Genomic DNA, 20,104 nt, shown 5'->3' with positions numbered 1-20,104 from the left:
CCCCCAGGTTCTGTGGCCCTGTCAATGCCAAAGGATGAGGAGGGGAAAAAACAATTAATTTTGAGTTTCTGGCTTTCTTTCACAGAGATATGGGCTGACAAATTAAATTTAGGCTGCCTTTGACTTATTGACATTTGTTATTCATTTCCCATTATAAATCAGCTCTAAAAGTTCTAAGTGAAAACAGTCTGTTTCGAAGTTTGAAAACGAATCCTCTAATTCTTACACTTGTGAATTTGCATCAGGAATTCATTTTAATATCCAAATGCTGATAATTAGCATCTTAGGAAATAAAAGAAGTAGTATTTAGGAATTTGCCAAAAGAAATGGGCCATTGAACGTTAAAGTCTGCACTTGGCAGATGTGTAATGTTGTTGTAAGAGCTTATTAAAACTGTACTTATTTGGAAATAATTTTGAATTTGGTAATTTGGAGAGGAAATAAGCATCTTGGAGGTTTTATGAAGAGATACAACAGAGTTGACATCTTATTTACTTCACAATTGCCATGAGCAGTTAACATAAATCTTACTAATCTAGTATGAAATTTTCTAGAAACCTTTCATGCGTATTCATTATTTTAGGAAATTATTGTGTCTGTGGTTATGTTGTTGTTACTGTTGTTTTAGTTTGGTTTATTTTTGGTGCCACAAGTGACCATTTGTTCACCGAAAGAAATAATTGACTAAGTAATAACTTGGGAGTGTTTGTTTTTTCCATAAAACCTGACTGACTTCCAGATACTTCTTTACTTTCCTGGAAGTACTGCTGTAGCTATTATCATGTTCATTAAGTGTAAGTTTAATGGATTCTTGCACAAACATGCCTGGGAGTAATCTCTAATAAAAATATTTTTAAAATGTTAATTTAGAAGAATATAAGTACGAAATTGAACAGCACAGAGCTTATCTTTAGGATACTTTTAGAAAAATATTGGATATTAGCTGATGTGGTTTGGGTAGGGTATTTGCTATAACCTGGCATGATTAACCAGATTATAGACATTCCAAGATTTAAGGGATTCTAAAGAATTATTGATATTTGTAACACATTTTTAGTAATATTTTTTTTATTTGGTTGTGTTAGAGTTGAAGAAAATCAGAAAACCTAGGTGTAGCTGCACCTAGGAGTTGAAATGGCCTGCGGGGATGAGCGAGGCATCAACCCCCGCCCTCCATGCCCTTGGTTCTGGGTTCTGTTCGCTGTGAGACCTGACCTGTGGGCTTCCACCTCTGCCCTCAGGCCTCATCGGGGGCGGGGCCTAGGGGCGGAGGCTGTTTGTATCTGTCCAGATCATTACTTCCCTTTTTCCTTTTTTGCTGGTTCAACACTTTTTTAAGGGGTTGGGAACTGAAGATTTTCTCAAAAGCTTTCATGAATTTAGAGCATTCCGGCCAATATAATAAAACGTGTTGAGATCTCAAAAAAAAAAAAAAAAGAAAGAAAATCAGAAAACCTAGAAGACTATAGTTTCCTGAGATTTGGCTCTATTTAAAAGTTTTGCAGTAGGATTAAAAGTTTTCAATAGGTGAAAATGTCAATATGTTTAGAAAGGGTTTTTTTAAGGCTTAAGAAATTATACAGTTTTGAGGCAATGGAAATGTTCTGTAGTTATTCATAGTTGCACATCCTTGTGAATATACTTAATAAAACACTGAATTTTATACTTTAATATGGATGAATTATTTGAATTACATTTCAGATTTAAAAATTATGAAATTGAAAATGTTAGACATAGAATATATAATTTTTCAGTGGGGGAGCTATGATTTGACCCTCATTATAATTGAATCAATGGACTAGAACTAGTCTTAGTATTTTTATAGGACTGTAACTCTTGTTTCATTGTTTTTAAATTCTGGATTTGTGTAAACAGTATTTTTTTTTATTCTCTGTAGAAAATACACATTGCATTCTAGTTGAAAGCTTTAAAAACGTTATAAGTGAGAGTAAAATTCTCATAGTACTACAAGTTTGGCTTTTGTGATTCCAAAGTCTTAATAAGCAACTTAAATGTCTTACTAGACTGGGTCTTTACTTTTTATTCACTGAATGTCTTCTGCGCCCAGAACTAAATTATACCAAAAATATTACAGTTATTGTATTAGCTAGTCCCAGGAGAGACTTAAAACCTGCTTTACAAAGGAGGAAGTCAAGACTCAATGAGGTTAACGTTTTTGCCAAAGATGACAGACTGATAGGTTACTATATAGTGAAGCCTTTCTCCATAGCATTTAAAATACTGTTTACAAACCTTCGCATGCCAGAATGGATTAGTGATGGTGGCAGTATTTCTAAGATTTCTCGGTAGACAGGTTATGGCTATAGGTTTAGTTGTTGTTTCAATATAGTAAAGAGTTTTATTGTCCGAGGGTTATGCTGTATGCTGGATAGAGATGAATATATGGTAAGGGGCTTGGGTTTGGTGAAGTGGAATAAGAACTGTTAGATTTTATTCTCTTAAAAAGTGATATAACTTTGGGGGTGGGGTATCTCAATAGGAAATCTGTGCCGCCTTTGATGTGAAAGAAGAAACATATAAGAGTCTGATGCAGAAAGGCCAACAGCTGCTTGCAAGATGCCCCGAATCTGCAGAGACAAATATTGACCAAGACATAAATAACTTGAAAGAAAAATGGGAATCGGTGGAAACCAAACTCAATGAAAGGAAAGTATGTGCCTTGATTAATATAACAGAATGAATGTTTTGGTTGTTTTATTTCAAGGGTTTTACCTTATCTCTGAGTAGCATGATCAGTGGAACTTTTAATGATCCATGTTTGAATTTATTTGTATACATTAGGAGTTTTCATGAGGTCAGTTGAAAATAGTATTTTGTCCTAAAGGAAGAACAGAGTTAAAGGAATCTATTCAAACATAGATAACAGTGTATCAGAGATCACCATTACTAGCTATATTTTTAAATTTGTGAACTACTCAAATTTTGGGTTGTTAAATATTTTTATTCTAGTCATACTTAGTAAATGAAAGGATGCATGTAGGAGGAGGGAGTGAGGGAGATCAAGAGAATGAAATAGTTGTCCATAACTAGTAAGCACTTCATGAAAAAAATCCAGGAGATGAGATTAAAAATATTACTGTTGCCCGGCCAGTGTTGCTCAATGGTTGTGTTGACCTATGAACCAGGAGGCTGTGGTTCAGTTCGCAGTCAAGGGCACAGGCTTGGCTGCAGACTCAATCCTCAGTAGGGGGCGTGCAGGAAGCAGCCAATAAATTATTCTCTCTCATTACTGATGCTTCTACCCCCTCTCCCTTCCTCTCTGAAATCAATAAAAACAATTTTTTTAAAGAAACATTACTGTTTAATGCTGTAAGAAAAATGATAGGATAGGAATAGTACTAGATTGTATGTCCTTGCCGATACAGCATATATATATATTATTATTATAATTCCAAAAATCTTATGACTGTTTTCATTTCACAAATGCTTTTCAGTAACTGTGTTCTGTGCTTAATTGACCCCAAACCACAATTTAATGTATATTAAAATGTTTCTAGCTGCAGTGAGATACTTCTTAATATACTTCAAGGGGTTTGACTTGCCAGTACCTTAGGGACAGTCCATTACATTCATAAACTGTTTAGGTAATATAGCTTATGCATAAAGTATAGATGGGAAGGATAGCCGCCAGAGAGTGGTTTAAGTGGGAGGAAAGACAACTTTTAAATATCATCAAATACTAAACAACCTTTCTTCGCAGACTAAACTGGAAGAAGCCCTCAACTTGGCAATGGAGTTCCACAATTCTCTCCAGGACTTCATCAACTGGCTCACCCAGGCTGAACAGACCCTAAATGTTGCTTCTCGGCCAAGTCTTATCTTGGACACAGTCTTGTTTCAAATCGATGAACACAAGGTATGCCGTAACTCACATGGAGAGCATTCTGACTTCAGACCTTTTAGACAGCTGGCTGTCTTCATGTCAAAAGCATGAATTTGCTAGTTTGAAAACCTTTCTTTTGTCCTTTGAAATAGTTTCAGCTTATGACACCAGAAGCATTTTCAAGATAGGTCCGTTCTCCATTTGTTTCTCATTTTATCCCTTTTTTTTTGGAAAGGTCTTCGCCAATGAAGTAAATTCTCACCGTGAGCAGATAATAGAGCTGGATAAAACTGGAACCCACCTGAAATATTTTAGCCAGAAGCAAGATGTTGTCCTCATTAAGAATCTGCTCATCAGTGTCCAGGGTCGATGGGAAAAAGTGGTTCAACGGTTAGTAGAAAGAGGAAGATCTTTGGATGAAGCAAGGAAGAGGGCCAAGCAGGTAAACCTTTATAGAAATTCTCTGAACTTGGCAATACATTGGTTCTAGCTTTTGAAATATAGATTATGTTAGTAAAGGACTTGTATTGCAGGCTGCATTATGGGTAACAATCCTGGCAGGAAGCCAAGGTGTTCATTTCCTGAAAGGGCTGTGGCCTGGGTTGGGATGATGACATTACTTTTTACCTGGCAGCAGCTTCAGGCCCTGGGGACTGATCTTGAAAAGACTGATTGTAGGTTGACTTCATAGACAGACCATTATCTTAAGCCCTCAGAATTTTTGTCATTGGGTTTGTTTGTTTCTTTGTCCTGTCAACCTCCATTCTCATTCTTAGAGTGAGACATCATACTTTATTATATGGCTGCCTTTTATTTAGTTCCTAAGCCAGACTTTCTTCAAACTGTCAGTTGAGAGCCAGACATTGAGCCCTTTGAGACAACCTCCTGAAAAGGATATTCTGTGTCTGAGTGAGTGGGTACTCCTCACCTCCCTGAATCTGTGCATTGTTGGCAAGCCTTTATTTCTTTGCTAATATTTTGATACAGCTCCATCCCACTTTTAAATTGTTTGAATCTTTTGGGGCTGCTTCTTTTTTTTTTTTAAATCTAGAGACACTCACAAGGAACTAGCCTAACTTTCTTCACCTGTTATTAATATTGTATTCTAGACTACACACAGAGGAGAAGCAAAATGACATGTCTTTGTTCTCCAGGGGAGAGAGAGGTGCACTCACCTTGCTTGGCATATATCGCTGATTTTTATTTAAAACTAGGAAGTGTAATATCGAGGCTGGATTTTTATGACTCTCTTTGTCCTGTTCAGTTGCATTTGTCCATCATTGGTGCTGCACTTCATTGTTTGGGGGAGCTAGGCTCAGTTGGGTGATATAACAGATGTCCTGGGAGTTTAGTGTTTCACTGTTTAAAGTTATCAGCATAAGTTTTTAAGGGCTTTGGAAATGACAGATTATACTGTTATAGGATTACATGCCGTATATCCCTTTTTGAGTGGGAGGTATGATATCAGCAGTGTTATAAGTGAGTCCCTGGAATGGAACTAGTCCCTAATGATTTTGTAAAATAACATTAATACTGAGCCTGTCATTTTTTCTCTCCACATATGTAACAGTCTATAGTTTAGGCATTTTTGAGTTAAGGACATCTAGCTTATAAAAATCTCTTGGATGCAAAAGATAGCATTTCTTCTGTTTTTACCATTTAAAAATAGTTTTGAAAGTAGGACCAGCCTTAGAACTTGTGTGTTCATATAATTAAACTTACCATCTAAAGTGTTACAGCCAATGTTATTTGTAGTAAGACTACCTAACACCATGACACCATGACTGGCTGTATCTTTATTTTATTTTTTCTTTGTTTTTTTTTTTATTCTAAGATCTCCGTTTTGGGCTCAGATGTTGACCGTAGTTCTCTGACTTGGACAATGTCTGTTCCTGTTCTGGCCTCCATATTTTCATGTTTAAATTGATTAGCATGTGGGAGGGGTGTTTAGGGAGAGCAGGTTTGATGAGATGATCTCCAAGGGGCCCTTGTAGCTTTGCAATTCCATGCTCTTATTGTGCTGTTTTGGTAAGAAGTGTCTTTTTGTTATTCCATTATTAATGTGCTTTGATATAAAACACATTTTATTTTGATTACCTAAGTCTTTGCTATGTATCTGTTCACGTAACTTTATTATGAGCTTAATTTATAACCATTTTCACAACTTGGTCTCCAAAAATAGTACCCACTCGTTCTCAGAGATAAAAAGAAAACAGACGGTTGGTGAAATGAAATATATGTAGCACCAGATTATTTCAAAGTCGATGACAAAGAGAATTCTATTTTGTTAGAACTCAAGTACTATGGGTGCTCTTACATACTAAACCAATTATGTGAGGCACGGGCATTAAGTTGAGGATTTTGATAGCAAAATAAAGATGTTCAGCTATCTTTGTATTAAATAGGAATGAAATGACCTCTTTGTTCTTGTTACTTTCTAAAGCCAGATTACAAACTTTATCCTCTTTCTCCTGTTTTATTCCTTTTCTTAACATAAGAACTAAACACCTTAGACGTAAACCCAGAAATGTCAAGAGACAGCAGAAAGCAAATAAAATTCTCTGAGAGTTGATGTTAATTATTAAGAAAAAGAAAGGGAGGGAAGTTTTCCCTGATGCTTTCTAACATATCTATTTTTGTTAAACTTCGTGTTCTTGAATGAATTATAACAAAGTGACCATGGGCAAAACCACAAAAGTCAGTATAAACAAGACAGTTTGTAATCTGCTGATCAAACTACTGCTTTTTTCTTCTTCAGGGGAATTGTTGAATTTATAATTTTCAGCATTTCCATTAACATTAATTTCTATTTTAAACAAATATTAGATTTTAAATATAGTGTATAGTGAAAGTTTCCTGGACAAAATGTGAATTTCTTTACAGTTCCATGAAGCTTGGACTAAACTTATGGAGTGGCTAGAGGAGTCGGAAAAGTCTTTGGATTCTGAACTGGAAATTGCCAACGATCCAGACAAACTAAAGACACAACTCTCGCAGCATAAGGTGGGTCTACAGTTAAGAAAAGCATATGGTGCCCTGGCTGAGTGGCTCAGCTTGTTGGAGCATCATCCAGTACACCAAAAGATTGCAGGTTCGATTCCTGATTACGGCACATACCTATGTTATGGGTTCAATCCCTAGTCTGGGAGTGTCCTGGAGGCAACCAATCCAAGTTTCTCTCTCTCACATCGATGTTTTTCTCTTTCCTTTCCTCTTGCTCTAAAAATCAATAATGGAAAAAAACAAAAACATGTCCTCGGGTGAGGATTTTAAAAAGAAAAGAAAAGCATAGTGTGTCTTTATATATTTCAAGATTACTTTTCATTTCCTACTTGGTTGTGCATTTATTTGTCACTAGAGGAAAGAAAGGTTGTTCAATGTGAACTACATGGAATTTAAAACAATTGCCCTTCACGTTGGTCCATTCCATTATGATCTAGGGTTCACTGGTAAAAGAAAACAGGCAAAATTAAAACTGGAATTCTTCTACAACCTAAAACATATAAAGGTTTTGTAGGGGTTCAAACATTGGCATTTCAATTTTAGCACAATTGTCTTATCTTGTATTTCCTATTATAAGCCACATAGAAGATAATTCTATAGTAAAAATAATGTAAATTTCTTTTTAACAGTGCATCAGGGGAAATTGTTTTCTTCTACAATATGTATGTGTGGGTATATGAAACTCCATCCTAACCCTCAAGGAAACACAGTCAGTGGCGTCCTTGTGTAAATTAGATGTAGAAACATTGAATTTTATATTTTCTACCTTTTCTATTCCTACCACATGCCATTCAAAGTGCGTTTCCCCATCCTTCTCAAATCGGTTAAGTTTGGGTCCTTCAGTCATTCTGTTTGGTCATCAGCACTCAGAGTGAGGATGTGGGTAAAGGGGAATGATTCCTGCAAACAGTTATACATTTTTAGGCATCTACATATAAATCATTGCTTGAAACATGATCATTTATAAAAGGATTGAAAAAAATATGGGGAAATGTAAGTTCATCATCAGAAAATTCTAGTTGGTTTCTTCCATTAGTGAGTCTACTTACCTCGGAGGGTCACAATCCTATGATGACGGAAGGAAACATATTGAGCACCCGTTTTTGGCGAGATGAGGGTTTCTGAATAGCTTGTCCTGCTGGTGGCCTATGTCCCTGAGCTGCCACACGTAATACTGGCAGCACAGTGAGGGTGAGCAGCACCTTCCTTCTTTCCCCCCTGATGGAAAAATGAGAGCCTCCTTCTCAATGTAGAATGTCTTATTTGAACTTGATTGTAGATGTCATGTCACGTAGTCTTATGAAAATCTATTGAGTATTTAAATTAGAAAATCCTAGAAATAACAATGTGCAAAGAATCCTGTGAGATTCTCTATTTTCCCTAGTGTGACCTATGGCCACAATCACCATCTCTCTGAGATAAAGATACAAGGTTCATTAAGCCAATTTTACAAGAAGTCTTTTCTGTTCATTATTTGGGTACTTTTTGTCCTTAAAGAGTTTTAACCTGCCCTGTATTCAGTATACCATTTGTTGTGTATTTGCTATGTGAAGGAAATCTGTCAATACCGTGCTTCTAAAACTAGCATTCTGTTTAGAATAACATGAAAACATAATATGTACAGAGAACGGCAGAAATAGTGTGATATTCTAATTGTGCTCACTGCTAAAAAATTCCCAGATGTAGTTGCTTCCTTTTACAAGACAAAATAAATATCTTAGTCATTATAAGACACTTAAAGTGTCTCGCTTTTAAAGGCAATAAAAACTTATTAGGTAATTTTAACTGAGGTTATTTTGGAAAATTATACATTTGTATAGCATTTTACTATCTGGGGTAATTCTGATGTGCTTCCAGGATTGAGAATCACTATATTAAGTGTTCTCGTGATATTGTATGAGCTTGTAAGCTGCCTATTCAGTTGACCTTGCTTTCTTCCCATCCCTGGGATTATATATTCAATAGCAGTTGGCTCATTCGTTTTATTACATTCTATAAACACACAGAAAATATAACTTGATAATGAGAGGCTTACAAAGACAATGTCCCAGCTGCAGAAAGACTTATAATTGAGTTGTGTAGAAAGAATAGAATTCACCCCTCCTGCACATATACACACAAAAATGAAGCATCAAATCATGGAGGTCCTGTTAGCAGGATAGCTATTTGGTACATGGAAGAGTAATCTTTAGATCCTTTGAGACTTTGGTAGGTCATTAAAGAGGAGAGGAGGGGTGTAGGCCCTCAAGTGGTGTGATTACAATGACCAGTAGGTCTAAACATAGGGACCTAAAGGTGTGGTTCTTATTTGTCCCTCATCCTAGTTCACAGATAAAATTACATGTAAAGTTATTGTGAATATAGGAAATGTGTGCCAAAAAACTGTTTGGCAAAAAACTCATAAATTTATACAGTATTGAGTCCCTCTGTGTCCTTATTGGACTAATAGTTACTCATAGAATGTTAACTACATTTTCCTCCCTAAACCACGGGATTTTCAATAGCTTATTAGCAATTCTATCATATCATAACTAGAATACTGTTTGTAGTTTGTAGCTACAAAAGATTTGGGATTTGTTTTGTTTTGAAATTATTTTCTTGATAATAGTAATAATTTGAAAATGTAAAGATGATTGTCTATCCTGATGTGTTCCTGTGTAGAGTACAGCACTGAGCTATTTGACTTGATTATTTGCTGATGTCTTCCGATGGTTAGACTCCGTTTATTAGAGATGCCTCTTTGAGTGTCTCTTACCCATTTGTGTGTTAGTCCCAAGTATAAATGCACAGCGTATTCTTGTTTAACATCTAGGAGTTTCAGAAATCCCTTGGAGCCAAGCATTCTGTGTACGACACCACCAATAGGACTGGACGTTCTCTGAAGGAGAAAACCTCCCTGGCTGATGACAACCTGAAACTGGATGACATGCTGAGTGAGCTCCGAGACAAGTGGGACACGATCTGTGGAAAGTCCGTGGAAAGGTGAGATGTTCTTTAATGAACCAAATGTCTGGTTACTTTGTAGACCTCTTTGCAGTGGACATTTTACGAACCTGAAATACGTCCTTTGCCTGGGGAACTTCTCTGGTCCTTAGTCCCCCCTCACACAGAACCTGCACTGAGAAGACTTTGCTAATCATCACGATTGTTTTTAACTATTCAGTTCACTCAGAAGTTAGAACATTCCCCAAGCTTCTGTCATCTCACACCTGACTGATCTTCCAGGTCTGCTCTTGTCCTCCTTAGTCCAATTTCTATATAACTACTAGGTAGTTTTTTATAAAGTAAATGGAAGCTGGTCATTCTCCGTTTCGTGCCCTTTAGGGACTTACTATTGGTGTGAACTAAAATATAATCTCTTATTGTGCAAGGCCTACTGATCTGACCCTTGTCTTCCCCTCCAACTTCCATCCACCCCTTTCTAATCTCCCCTTTTCTCATTACACTTCAACTGTGAAGGCCCCCCATATTTCTTAAATATATTTTTATTGGAGAGAGAGAGAGAGAGAGAGAGAGAGAGAGAGAGACATCAATGATGAGAGAGAATCAGTGATCAGGCTGCCTCCTGCACGCCCCCTACTGGGGGTTGAGCCCGCAACCTGGGCATTTACCCTGTGGGACTTGAACCATGACCTCCTGGTTCATGAGCCACGCCAGCTGGGCAAAGGCCCAAAATTTTAAAGAAAGCACAATAGTACTGAAAGAGTTCAAATATATTAGAAATGTTTTCAAAGTTTTCATTGATCTTAGTCAAATTGCTTTAGTCAGTATCAAGATTAAATAGAGTATTATATTCCACTCCATGGAATTTCACAGTAATATTGTGTTTTTTCTAAAAAATGTAAAAACCTTCTCCAATCTCAAAAGGTCATGCTTTATACAATGTCATATAGTCAGATAAATGTTTTCTTTTATCTGACATTCTTGAGAATACAAAAGATCAGTGATGGCAGACAGATCCGTCAATGCCAGGGGTTAGAGCTGGGGGCAGGCTAAGACTATACTGAGCCATCACAGGGCGATTTTTGGAATTGATGGAACTGTTCTGTATCTCGATTATGATGATAATTACATGACTCTATCTATACATGTGTTCAGATTCACAGAACCGTATACCCACAACCCTCCATTTTACTGTATGATAATTTAGAACATAAATTTTTTTAAAAAATGTTGTTTTTTTTATTAAAAAGCCCACACTTTCATGAAGAAATGGAAGGGTCTGTGGCTTCCAGAGGTGGTGATGAAGGAATTTGCCTGGGACAGTGCCATGCATATAAGGAATAAAAGAGAAGGGTTGAGAAAAGTGTTATTGTTGTATTTTTAAGGGAAGCACAAAAACAGCAGAAAATACCAGTACATTGGTTTTCCTCTGAGTTCGACTCAGACGTCATCAATACATTTAGCTGTCGGGATATACAGGCTGGCTTTTTTGTTGCACGGATTGATTCTTCTCCCGCCCACCCCCCAGACAAAACAAATTGGAGGAAGCGCTGCTATTTTCCGGACAATTCACAGATGCCCTGCAGGCCCTCATTGATTGGTTATATAGAGTGGAGCCCCAGCTGGCAGAAGACCAGCCTGTCCATGGAGACATTGATTTAGTGATGAATCTGATCGATAATCACAAGGTATTGTTACCTGGGTCATTTTATTCTTTTCATTTTGATTATTCTGGGTAGAGACGAAACTGTTACCATTTAGCCTTTTAAAGTCGTAGATACTGTAGATCATGCTACAGAACGGTCTTTAATATCGCGGTGTGTGTCCAGTTGGCAGAATCAGGAAGACAACTTAAAGATGGTGTAGGAAAATCATTTTAGTGTCAGTGGCATACTTTTGTTTTCAGTTTCCAGATCCAAGACCTTTTAGAACTTGGAAAGCAATTTCATTCTCTGGTGCTTTAAAACGTGTTTCAAGAATGTGTTACTATCTTTTTTTTATTCATTTAAATGATTATGTAATGTAATTTAGAAACATTCATTGAGTGACCTGGAACTTGATCATTGCATAAGCAGGTAGATAATGTGACATGATCTATGGAGGTCGTGGTCAGCTGCTTTTCTTTTTAAAAAAAACGTTTTAACCTTGCCCTTGAACTATAGCAACTTATGAGACAACCGTATATGCTGAGGAATTTGGTTATTACTTCAAAAACATTGGTTTCCTTGAAATCTTCTGATATGTATGGTAAACTGTGTAAATCAAAGGTCATATTTGAGACCTCCAGCTGATACTGAGTGTAAGGTTCTAAATTATGATCAAATGCTGTTACAACTTAAAGAGCTTAAAAACAACATGAGGTACTGTACTAATGTAGAAGGGTTGTGTCAGAGTTGACTTTATATAGAGATGTTTTACAGCACTGCTTGAATTCATGTTGTATTTCCCTTATCATTTTTGAGTTCAGAAAATTTATTTCATTTAAAAATGCTCTCTTTATACTTCCCTGATTATGCTATTTTGATCTTACCTATTCTTTTTTTAAACAGTTGGTCCTTTTGCATATTTAGTTCCCCTTTTCTGGTTCTGTTATCTCATTATATCAATAAAGGCAAGTTTGTTATTTTGAATATGAGAAAATGAAAGAATAAATGAAGAACATTGATCAGGCCCACACAAATAAAAATTTAAAGAATTACGTTGCTTTGCCTATATTAAAACAAATGTTTTATGCATGATTAATATAAACCTTTCCATTCCCTGGCAGCCATTCAATGAGTAATGAATAGTGTAATGTTACTTTTTACATAAATACCATTTTTGTAAGCTCACTGTCTAAACATTTACTCCCCTAGGCACTTGCCAGGTTTTTTATATATTAAAGGTCATCAAGAACGAATTAATCATTCAGCATTAGTAATACAATTGGAAGGCTCAAGAAATTTAAGTATACAGAGTGCATTGGAAAGTCTACTCAGATCTATTGGACTAGTCCTATCACAAATAGAATGGTTAGACACTGTCCCATCTATGCATGCCTGTGTGTGTGTGTGTGTGTGTGTGTGTGCCCACACGTGTGTGTGTGTGCATGTCTATATGAGGTACATCTTGTTTAACATTGTTTGAAGGAAATCAGCAAAGAATTCATCACTGATTTTGATGGGTTTTCTTGTATGAATGATCTGAGAACCAAAATAGAAAGCCATGGATACAGCCATAATGATAAAATGTGCTTGGTAATATTCATTTGTGACCATTATTTTAAAGAAAGATAAGATAATATTATCCTATACATAAAGTTGGCTCTTTGAAAGATCTAGTCTCATATACAGACTCTTGTATCAGAAGTACAGAACCCCAGGTTCATTTCTTGGATTAAGACTGTGGCCAAAAGAAGCCAATTTAACTCCTGGCACATCAGAGTTTACCTGGATTAGATGGGAGCAAAAACCAAAAAAGCTTTTTTATTCCAAGGTGACAAGGATTTAAGCTACTAAAATTTGACATTATGGGTTAGTAGTATTCAGGATGCTCTAAAAGACGAAGGCATGTTATAGAGAAAAAGGACTACATGCCAACTTTCCATGAGATTTCTTGCCATTGTCATGAAGGATCCCCATGATGTACCCCAGGATTCCTTAGTTATTTGTTAGTCTCTTATATCTGTTTACACTAAGTAAGAGTAGTGTGGTGGTCAACACGCACTTGGTACTTAGTAACGATTGGAGAGGAACTGAGACACCATTTTAAGGAATCCTAGAAAAGAAGGAACTTGATGCATTATTTTGTGGAATTGAAATAAAAGGTGGCCACCATTATTTAAACCCAATGTGTCATTTAAAAAATAGTGTTGTTCACTCAGGAGAATGTTACAAGATTGAACCGATTTATACAAGACTGCTGTTTTTTAAAGAACTTGACATTTTATTTTCAATTACAGTTTTCATTCAATATTATTTTGCATTAGTTTCAGGTATACAGCTTGGTGGCTAGACAGTCATATACTTTACCAAGTGTTCCCCCAATATGTCTAGTATCCACCTGGTCCGTACATAGTTATTACAATATTACTGACTATATTTCCTACGCTGTACTTTACATCCCCATGACTATTGTGTAGCTGCCAATTTGTACTTCATAATCCCTTCACCTTTTTCAACCAGCTCCCCAGCCGGCCTCCCCTCTGGCAGCCAGCTGCCCGCCGTCTGTGTCTAAGATACAAGACTGGCCGTTACGGTGCTCTGACAGATTCTGTGAAAAATCTGGGTCCTTCAACTCCACGTCTCAGAGATCTGTCCATGATGTTATTATTTACACACATATATTTGAAACTATGTTTTACTCTTTTGGTTTTGTAATTAAAAATTGACTTCGGTAAGAATATGCTTTTCTTTAGGCCTTCCAAAAGGAACTGGGGAAGAGAACCAGCAGCGTGCAGGCCCTGAAGCGCTCGGCCCGGGAGCTCATAGAAGGCAGCCGGGACGACTCCTCCTGGGTCCGGGTCCAGATGCAGGAACTGAGCACACGCTGGGAGACCGTGTGCGCACTTTCTGTGTCAAAGCAAACTCGGTTAGAAGCAGCTCTGCGCCAGGTAAAAATTATGTACTTAGAGCAGGTGTAGTGGGAAGGTATTGAGGCCTCCATGAGAGCTGCCCTTGTGAAGGCCCGTGAAGCTCCCCATTTCTTAATTAAGACGATCATGGAGAAGGACATTCTTAAAGCATCATTGCCTGGGGTCCTTCCCCCACTCTCCCTGTCCTTCCCCCCAAAACTTAAATTACTACCAAGGGAGGCTTTCTAATCTTCCCATAAATGTGCTGCTTGAGTCATTTTTCAGCCTGAAGGTATAATGGGCTGCCATTCATCTAAAATCAGATTGTTAAAATTCATATATAGGCCTTTTTTATTTTTTAAAAAAATATATTTTTATTGATTTCAGAGAGGAAGGGAGGGGGAGAGAGAGATAGAAACATCAATGATGAGAGAGAATCATTGATTGGCTGCCTCCTGCACATCCCCTACTGGGGATTGAGCCTGCAACCTGGGCATTTACCCTTGACCAGAATCAAACCTGGGACCCTCAGTCCGTAGGCCGACACTCTATCCACTGAGCCAAACCAGCTAGGGCCGTAGGTCTTTTTTTTATATTAGATGCTTCGTTACATTTGTAAAATGCAGCACCATCTAGCTTTTATCTTTTTAACGGGGATAGTGCATATGATTAATCAATTTAAATAGAAAACTTTTTTTTTTTCATTGAGAGGAAGAATCTGCTGTATTAAGCATATTTGGAACTCTTGTGTGGGGTGTGTGTCTGTGTGAACCTGTAGGCAGAGGAATTCCATTCGGTGGTGCATGCCCTGCTGGAGTGGCTGGCTGAGGCGGAGCAAACCCTTCGTTTCCATGGCGTTCTCCCAGAGGACGAGGATGCTCTTCGGACTCTCATTGATCAGCATAAAGTGAGTTACATAAATGCTAAGTCAATCTAAACGAGAAAATCAAAGTAAAGAAAATTGACTCATGGTTGCAAATGTCAATTGCATGAATATTTTCCTTCCCAAGAACTAATTAAAGACCTAGTACATTTGAGACTTCACCTGTGTCCTCCATACTTGCATAGGTGTGTCCCATGCACCTATACACAGGTATGTGTAGCTCTTCTTTTATGTTTCCTTCATAAAGAAGGTGGTTATTCTAAAATTAGTCACTCAATTTTCTATCTTTAGGAAGCTTATTGATTTTTCTAGAGGGTTATTTGGCATCTGACCAAAACTGGTCAATTTTGTTGCACTTTTGTGTGCATTTCAAAGATGAAGTTTCCTTAATGAGCAGTTTGGCATAATTACACCATTAGAATTGTACATTAATAATTTTGACTTTCAAAACAAGCAAGTAATTTAATAATTGGTCTTCAAATTTCATTTTTTTAAAAAATATATTTTATTGATTTTTTACAGAGAGGAAAGGAGAGAGATAGGGAGTTAGAAACATCGATGAGAGAGAAACATCGATCAGCTGCCTCCTGCACATCTCCTACTGGGGATGTGCCCGCAACCCAGGTACATGCCCTTGACCGGAATCGAACCCGGGACCCTTCAGTCCGCAGGCCGAAGCTCTATCCACTGAGCCAAACCGGTTTCGGCTTCAAATTTCATTTTTAATCCTCTGTCAATTCTGTTTTTAATAAAGAGCCACCTTAAATTCTTTTGAGAAGTAACTCTAGGATAAATTGTAAGTTGATAAAGGAATTATATAAGTAGACATATTATTAAGTAGTTAAGTAAAAATCTGGCCATTTAGGTTCAGATTAAGGTCTTCCTGTGATACTGGGTAGAACTAGCAAAATTCTTAAGAGAGTGGTTCAGATAGCTCTTAACAGATGTTTGAGTTTTTTTAACCTTTGATTCTAACTACCAAAATTTGTAATGCAGCACTCAATGTTATATTGATGTCAGGATTCCTGTTATCTTTAAAGGATCTGTTTAACCACTGAGTAACCTCGTCTTTCAAGGTCAAATTAGAAATACATCATTAATTCCAGTGTAGAATGGGTTACATCATCTATGGAGACTTTTTATTTTAATTACTATGCTCTCTTATGATGCATAGTGTAACCTATAGCAATGAAATACTGCCTTGTCATTAATAAAAGTGACGTGAGTTTGTATGACATTATCTGGAGGAATGAAATGCTACCCACACCATTTAAAGTTGAAGCTAGAATGTAAGAAGTCAGCTAAGAGTAGGAAAATTACATCAAATTTACTGTGACTATTTTATTCAGTTCAATGTTTTGAAAATGCAGTTTATGTTACTGTAGGCTGACCATCAGCCAGCACTGAGTTACTATAACATACGTAGGCCTGGGTCTCAGAGTAGCCCCTTGAAGCCCAGGTTCATATCCATCACCCTTTGGAAAGGACTCCACTTGTGGTCTCACCACTCTCACAGCAGGACCAGGGCACCCCCAGGAACACCAGGAGACAGGTATCCAGAGCAGAAGTCATGGCTTTTTACAAAAATTGTAGGTCCTCCAATAATATCATTTCGTTATAATATTGATGAGAGGCGATAGGACTTTAATTCTTGTTCATATCAACTAGCCTATGATAAACTTGGCTTTGTTCTGTTGTTTTGCTTACAGTCACAGAACCTATCGACCATGTTAAGTGAGGACTTACTGTAATTATCTTTAAATATTTTTAAATAGCATAAGCTATTTAAATAACATGCAGTTTTTTAAAGGGCCTCTTAGTAATGAACATTACCTAATTGCAGGGACATTATTCATTCTTTTTCATTTCCTCTGCTTCCCTTCACACATTCGCTGATAGAAGAAAAACAGAATATTTAATTTCTCAGCCCCAAGACTAGAGACTTGTTAGTATAAATCAATTCCTAACAATGGTGAGTGTTTCCTCATGAGCACACACTACTCAAGTGGCACTCGGGCGAGATTAGAAGAGTGCAGAATACAACAGGGAGTTGACAGCCCAGTCCCCAGCATTTGGGCAGGGCCAGGCTCTTGTAGGTGTAGGAGGGACTAAAAGTACATGATCACGTCAACTGTCCTCTGCAAAGTACAGCTGTTGCTAACCTCTGAATTTCTCTTCCTAGTCAAGTTTTTCTTCCTTTCATTTAAGAGGATATATATTGGGGAAAATTAGAATATATTCAGAGGTAGGTCATGATATTTTAAAAAGTAGGTCAATTGTTAATTGAACCTTGAATTCACAGAAGTAAACATGTGTGCATAAAAGGTTGGAAGGCACTTATTCAATCACAGAAACACAAAATTGAATCTTTGATCTTGTGGACCTTAACATCTAGAAGATATGGATGTAAACAAATTATGTCAGCACAGCAAAATGCTCAAGTAGGAGGCATATGACAGAGCTGCTTCTTGGAGCTTCAAAACAAAAGGTCACTAGACTTTATAGTAAACACCTATGTTTTCAGATGATCACCCTAGTCGCAGGGTATGGGTGTCTGTTGTGTCTGCAGCTTCTGGCACTTCTTGACAATGTGATCAAGGAATCCTTCTAAGCATGGGGGTCCAGATGGATTGTGGCATCTGTGGATGCTTGAAATTCAGGGGGTGGTTTTCTAAGCTTGTCGCCTGTTTTAGGGTAAAGGTCCTCATTTTTTAAAACACACTTGCAGAGTTCTCTGATTCATGTATCTATGGACACAGTTCTGATGACAGAAAGTTGTTACATATGTGAGGCATTTGTAAAATAGTTGATTGGAAACCCTTTCCTTGGACCTTTGGTGGCTCATCTATGCTGCTGGGGCAGAGAGTGGTTCCTACTGGCCATGGAAGGGAGGGACAGCTTTTACACTGCAGGCCTGCTGTCTGGCCTGCTCACTCCAGCCTCCCTCTCACTCCATCCTGGTTGGACATGTGTGCCATCTCTCCCACACCCTCAACTTTTCTAGCTCCTTTCCCAGCCTTCTCTCTTCCTTGGCACCTCTTTTTGGTACATATTCCTATCTTTCCTGATGTGGTTAATGCTATTTTAACTACTAACCCCTTGTCTTATTTGTTAGGTGTTTTTTTTTTCCCAATCAGTATTATTTCTATCTCTGGAATTACTGTCTCTCCCAACCCTACTCTCCATTAATACTATAATTATACTATCTCCAAAATCAGGAGAGAGTATATCTTGTGTAATGTATTTATATATTAAAAATGTATCATGTAAAGCATGAGATACTATCCTATAACTGTAATTTAAAATATGTATTAGAAACTACTTTATTTCCTATTTTTGTGCCTTCTCTTCCCTTAATGCCCCAATTAGTGGATCATTCCCAGCTGTGAATAAACCAGTTGCACTCTGACAGTCAGATGACTGTCACCGGAGTTTTGTTCTCAGCCATGCCAACAGCTAATTGAAGCCTTCGCTTCTGCTGCAGGAATTCATGAAGAAACTGGAGGAAAAACGAGCTGCCCTCAATAAAGCGACCAGTATGGGGGACGCCGTCCTGGCCATCTGCCACCCCGACTCCATCACCACCATCAAGCACTGGATAACCATCATCCGGGCCCGGTTTGAGGAGGTCAGTGTGCTCCAGCCATCTTCAGAGCAGTGGTAGCTCTGACAGTCAGGCTGGAGGTGTGGAAACTTGAGCTTTTAAGATGCACTCATGGCCATGGGAACATGAGCCTCTGCAGAGAGAGATGTCTGTCACATGCCTTTCCTGTGAGCATCACCCATCCCTGCAATCCACTTTTCTTTAAACGGTGAAGGGCATGTTGCAGCCATGTCCCTGAAACACCAAAAGGCAAATACTTGCTTCTTTGCTGTGTAACTTACTTCCGGTCTCGCTTCCACATTGTGTCTGTTGAATAACCCAGGAGTTGGATAGTATTTCAGAGTAGTATATGCATGTGGAATGAATTACATACACGAAGCACATTCATTCTTTATTTAAGATCTTAGCTGTTTTTGTTTCTACTCTGTTCGACATGGAGTAGGCATACTTGGTCCTTCAGAGAATGCATATTTGAACATGAGTTAGAAAACAAAGAGAAGTCTGGGTGACTGAGGTACATCTCTGAACTTCTGAAGGTGACGAACATCCCCGAGCTGGGTCTTGGTACCACTGATGGGATCTAGAAAGACTTCCAGCCCAGGATGATCCTAGTTCACATTGAAATCATTAAGTCATTCACTAAGATGGAAGAAATTCAGAGAAATTTCTATTTCTCCGCCAGGTGCTGGCCTGGGCAAAGCAGCATCAGCAGAGACTAGCAAGCGCTCTGGCTGGGCTCATTGCCAAACAGGAGCTGCTGGAAGCTTTGCTGACTTGGCTGCAGTGGGCTGAAACCACGCTTAGTGATAAGGACAAAGAAGCCATCCCCCAGGAGATTGAAGAGGTGAAGGCCCTCATTGCAGAACACCAGGTAAAGTAAATGCCATCCTACCCCCGTCTTTTCAGGTATTTTCTTTCTTTCACTGCTGTAGTGCTCAAAAGATTGCTTTGTACCTTCACGTCCATTCCTCAAACACACTCCTCAGCTCCTTCCAACTGGGTTTCTAATTCTACCACTGCCTTAAAACTTCTCACAGATAACTGAACTTTGACGGTCTGTCCTTTTTATCTGTTATCTTCCCCAAACTCTTTCCTTTTTGGCCTCTGTGAAGTTACACTCATGGGCACCATCTCAGATTGGCTCCACCCCTGCCCCCCTGCCTCTCACATTCTAAGTGGCAGTTCTATACTCCATTCATCTCTCTCCCCCTCTCCCCTTCTCTCCCTCTCTCCCTCTCCCCCTTTTTCCATCTCCCCCTTCTCCCTCTTTCCATC

General features: G+C 38.1%; 1 protein-coding gene across 1 annotated transcript in view; it reads left to right on the top strand.

Moving 5' to 3' along the window:
• The window catches only part of LOC102755197 (dystonin-like), a 172,493-nt gene that overhangs the window by 132,795 nt on the left and 19,594 nt on the right, over positions 1–20,104 (top strand). The window contains 10 exon segments of the mRNA XM_015566826.1: positions 2,501–2,671; positions 3,722–3,877; positions 4,080–4,286; positions 6,728–6,847; positions 9,660–9,829; positions 11,319–11,478; positions 14,187–14,381; positions 15,121–15,249; positions 18,710–18,853; positions 19,512–19,700. Of these exon segments, the coding sequence (XP_015422312.1) occupies positions 2,501–2,671; positions 3,722–3,877; positions 4,080–4,286; positions 6,728–6,847; positions 9,660–9,829; positions 11,319–11,478; positions 14,187–14,381; positions 15,121–15,249; positions 18,710–18,853; positions 19,512–19,700 (1,641 nt within the window).

Source organism: Myotis davidii, unplaced genomic scaffold (genome assembly GCF_000327345.1).
Source record: "Myotis davidii unplaced genomic scaffold, ASM32734v1 scaffold463, whole genome shotgun sequence".
In the NCBI taxonomy this organism is placed as follows: Eukaryota; Metazoa; Chordata; class Mammalia; order Chiroptera; family Vespertilionidae; genus Myotis; species Myotis davidii.
This window is presented reverse-complemented; position numbering and strand designations above follow the sequence as displayed.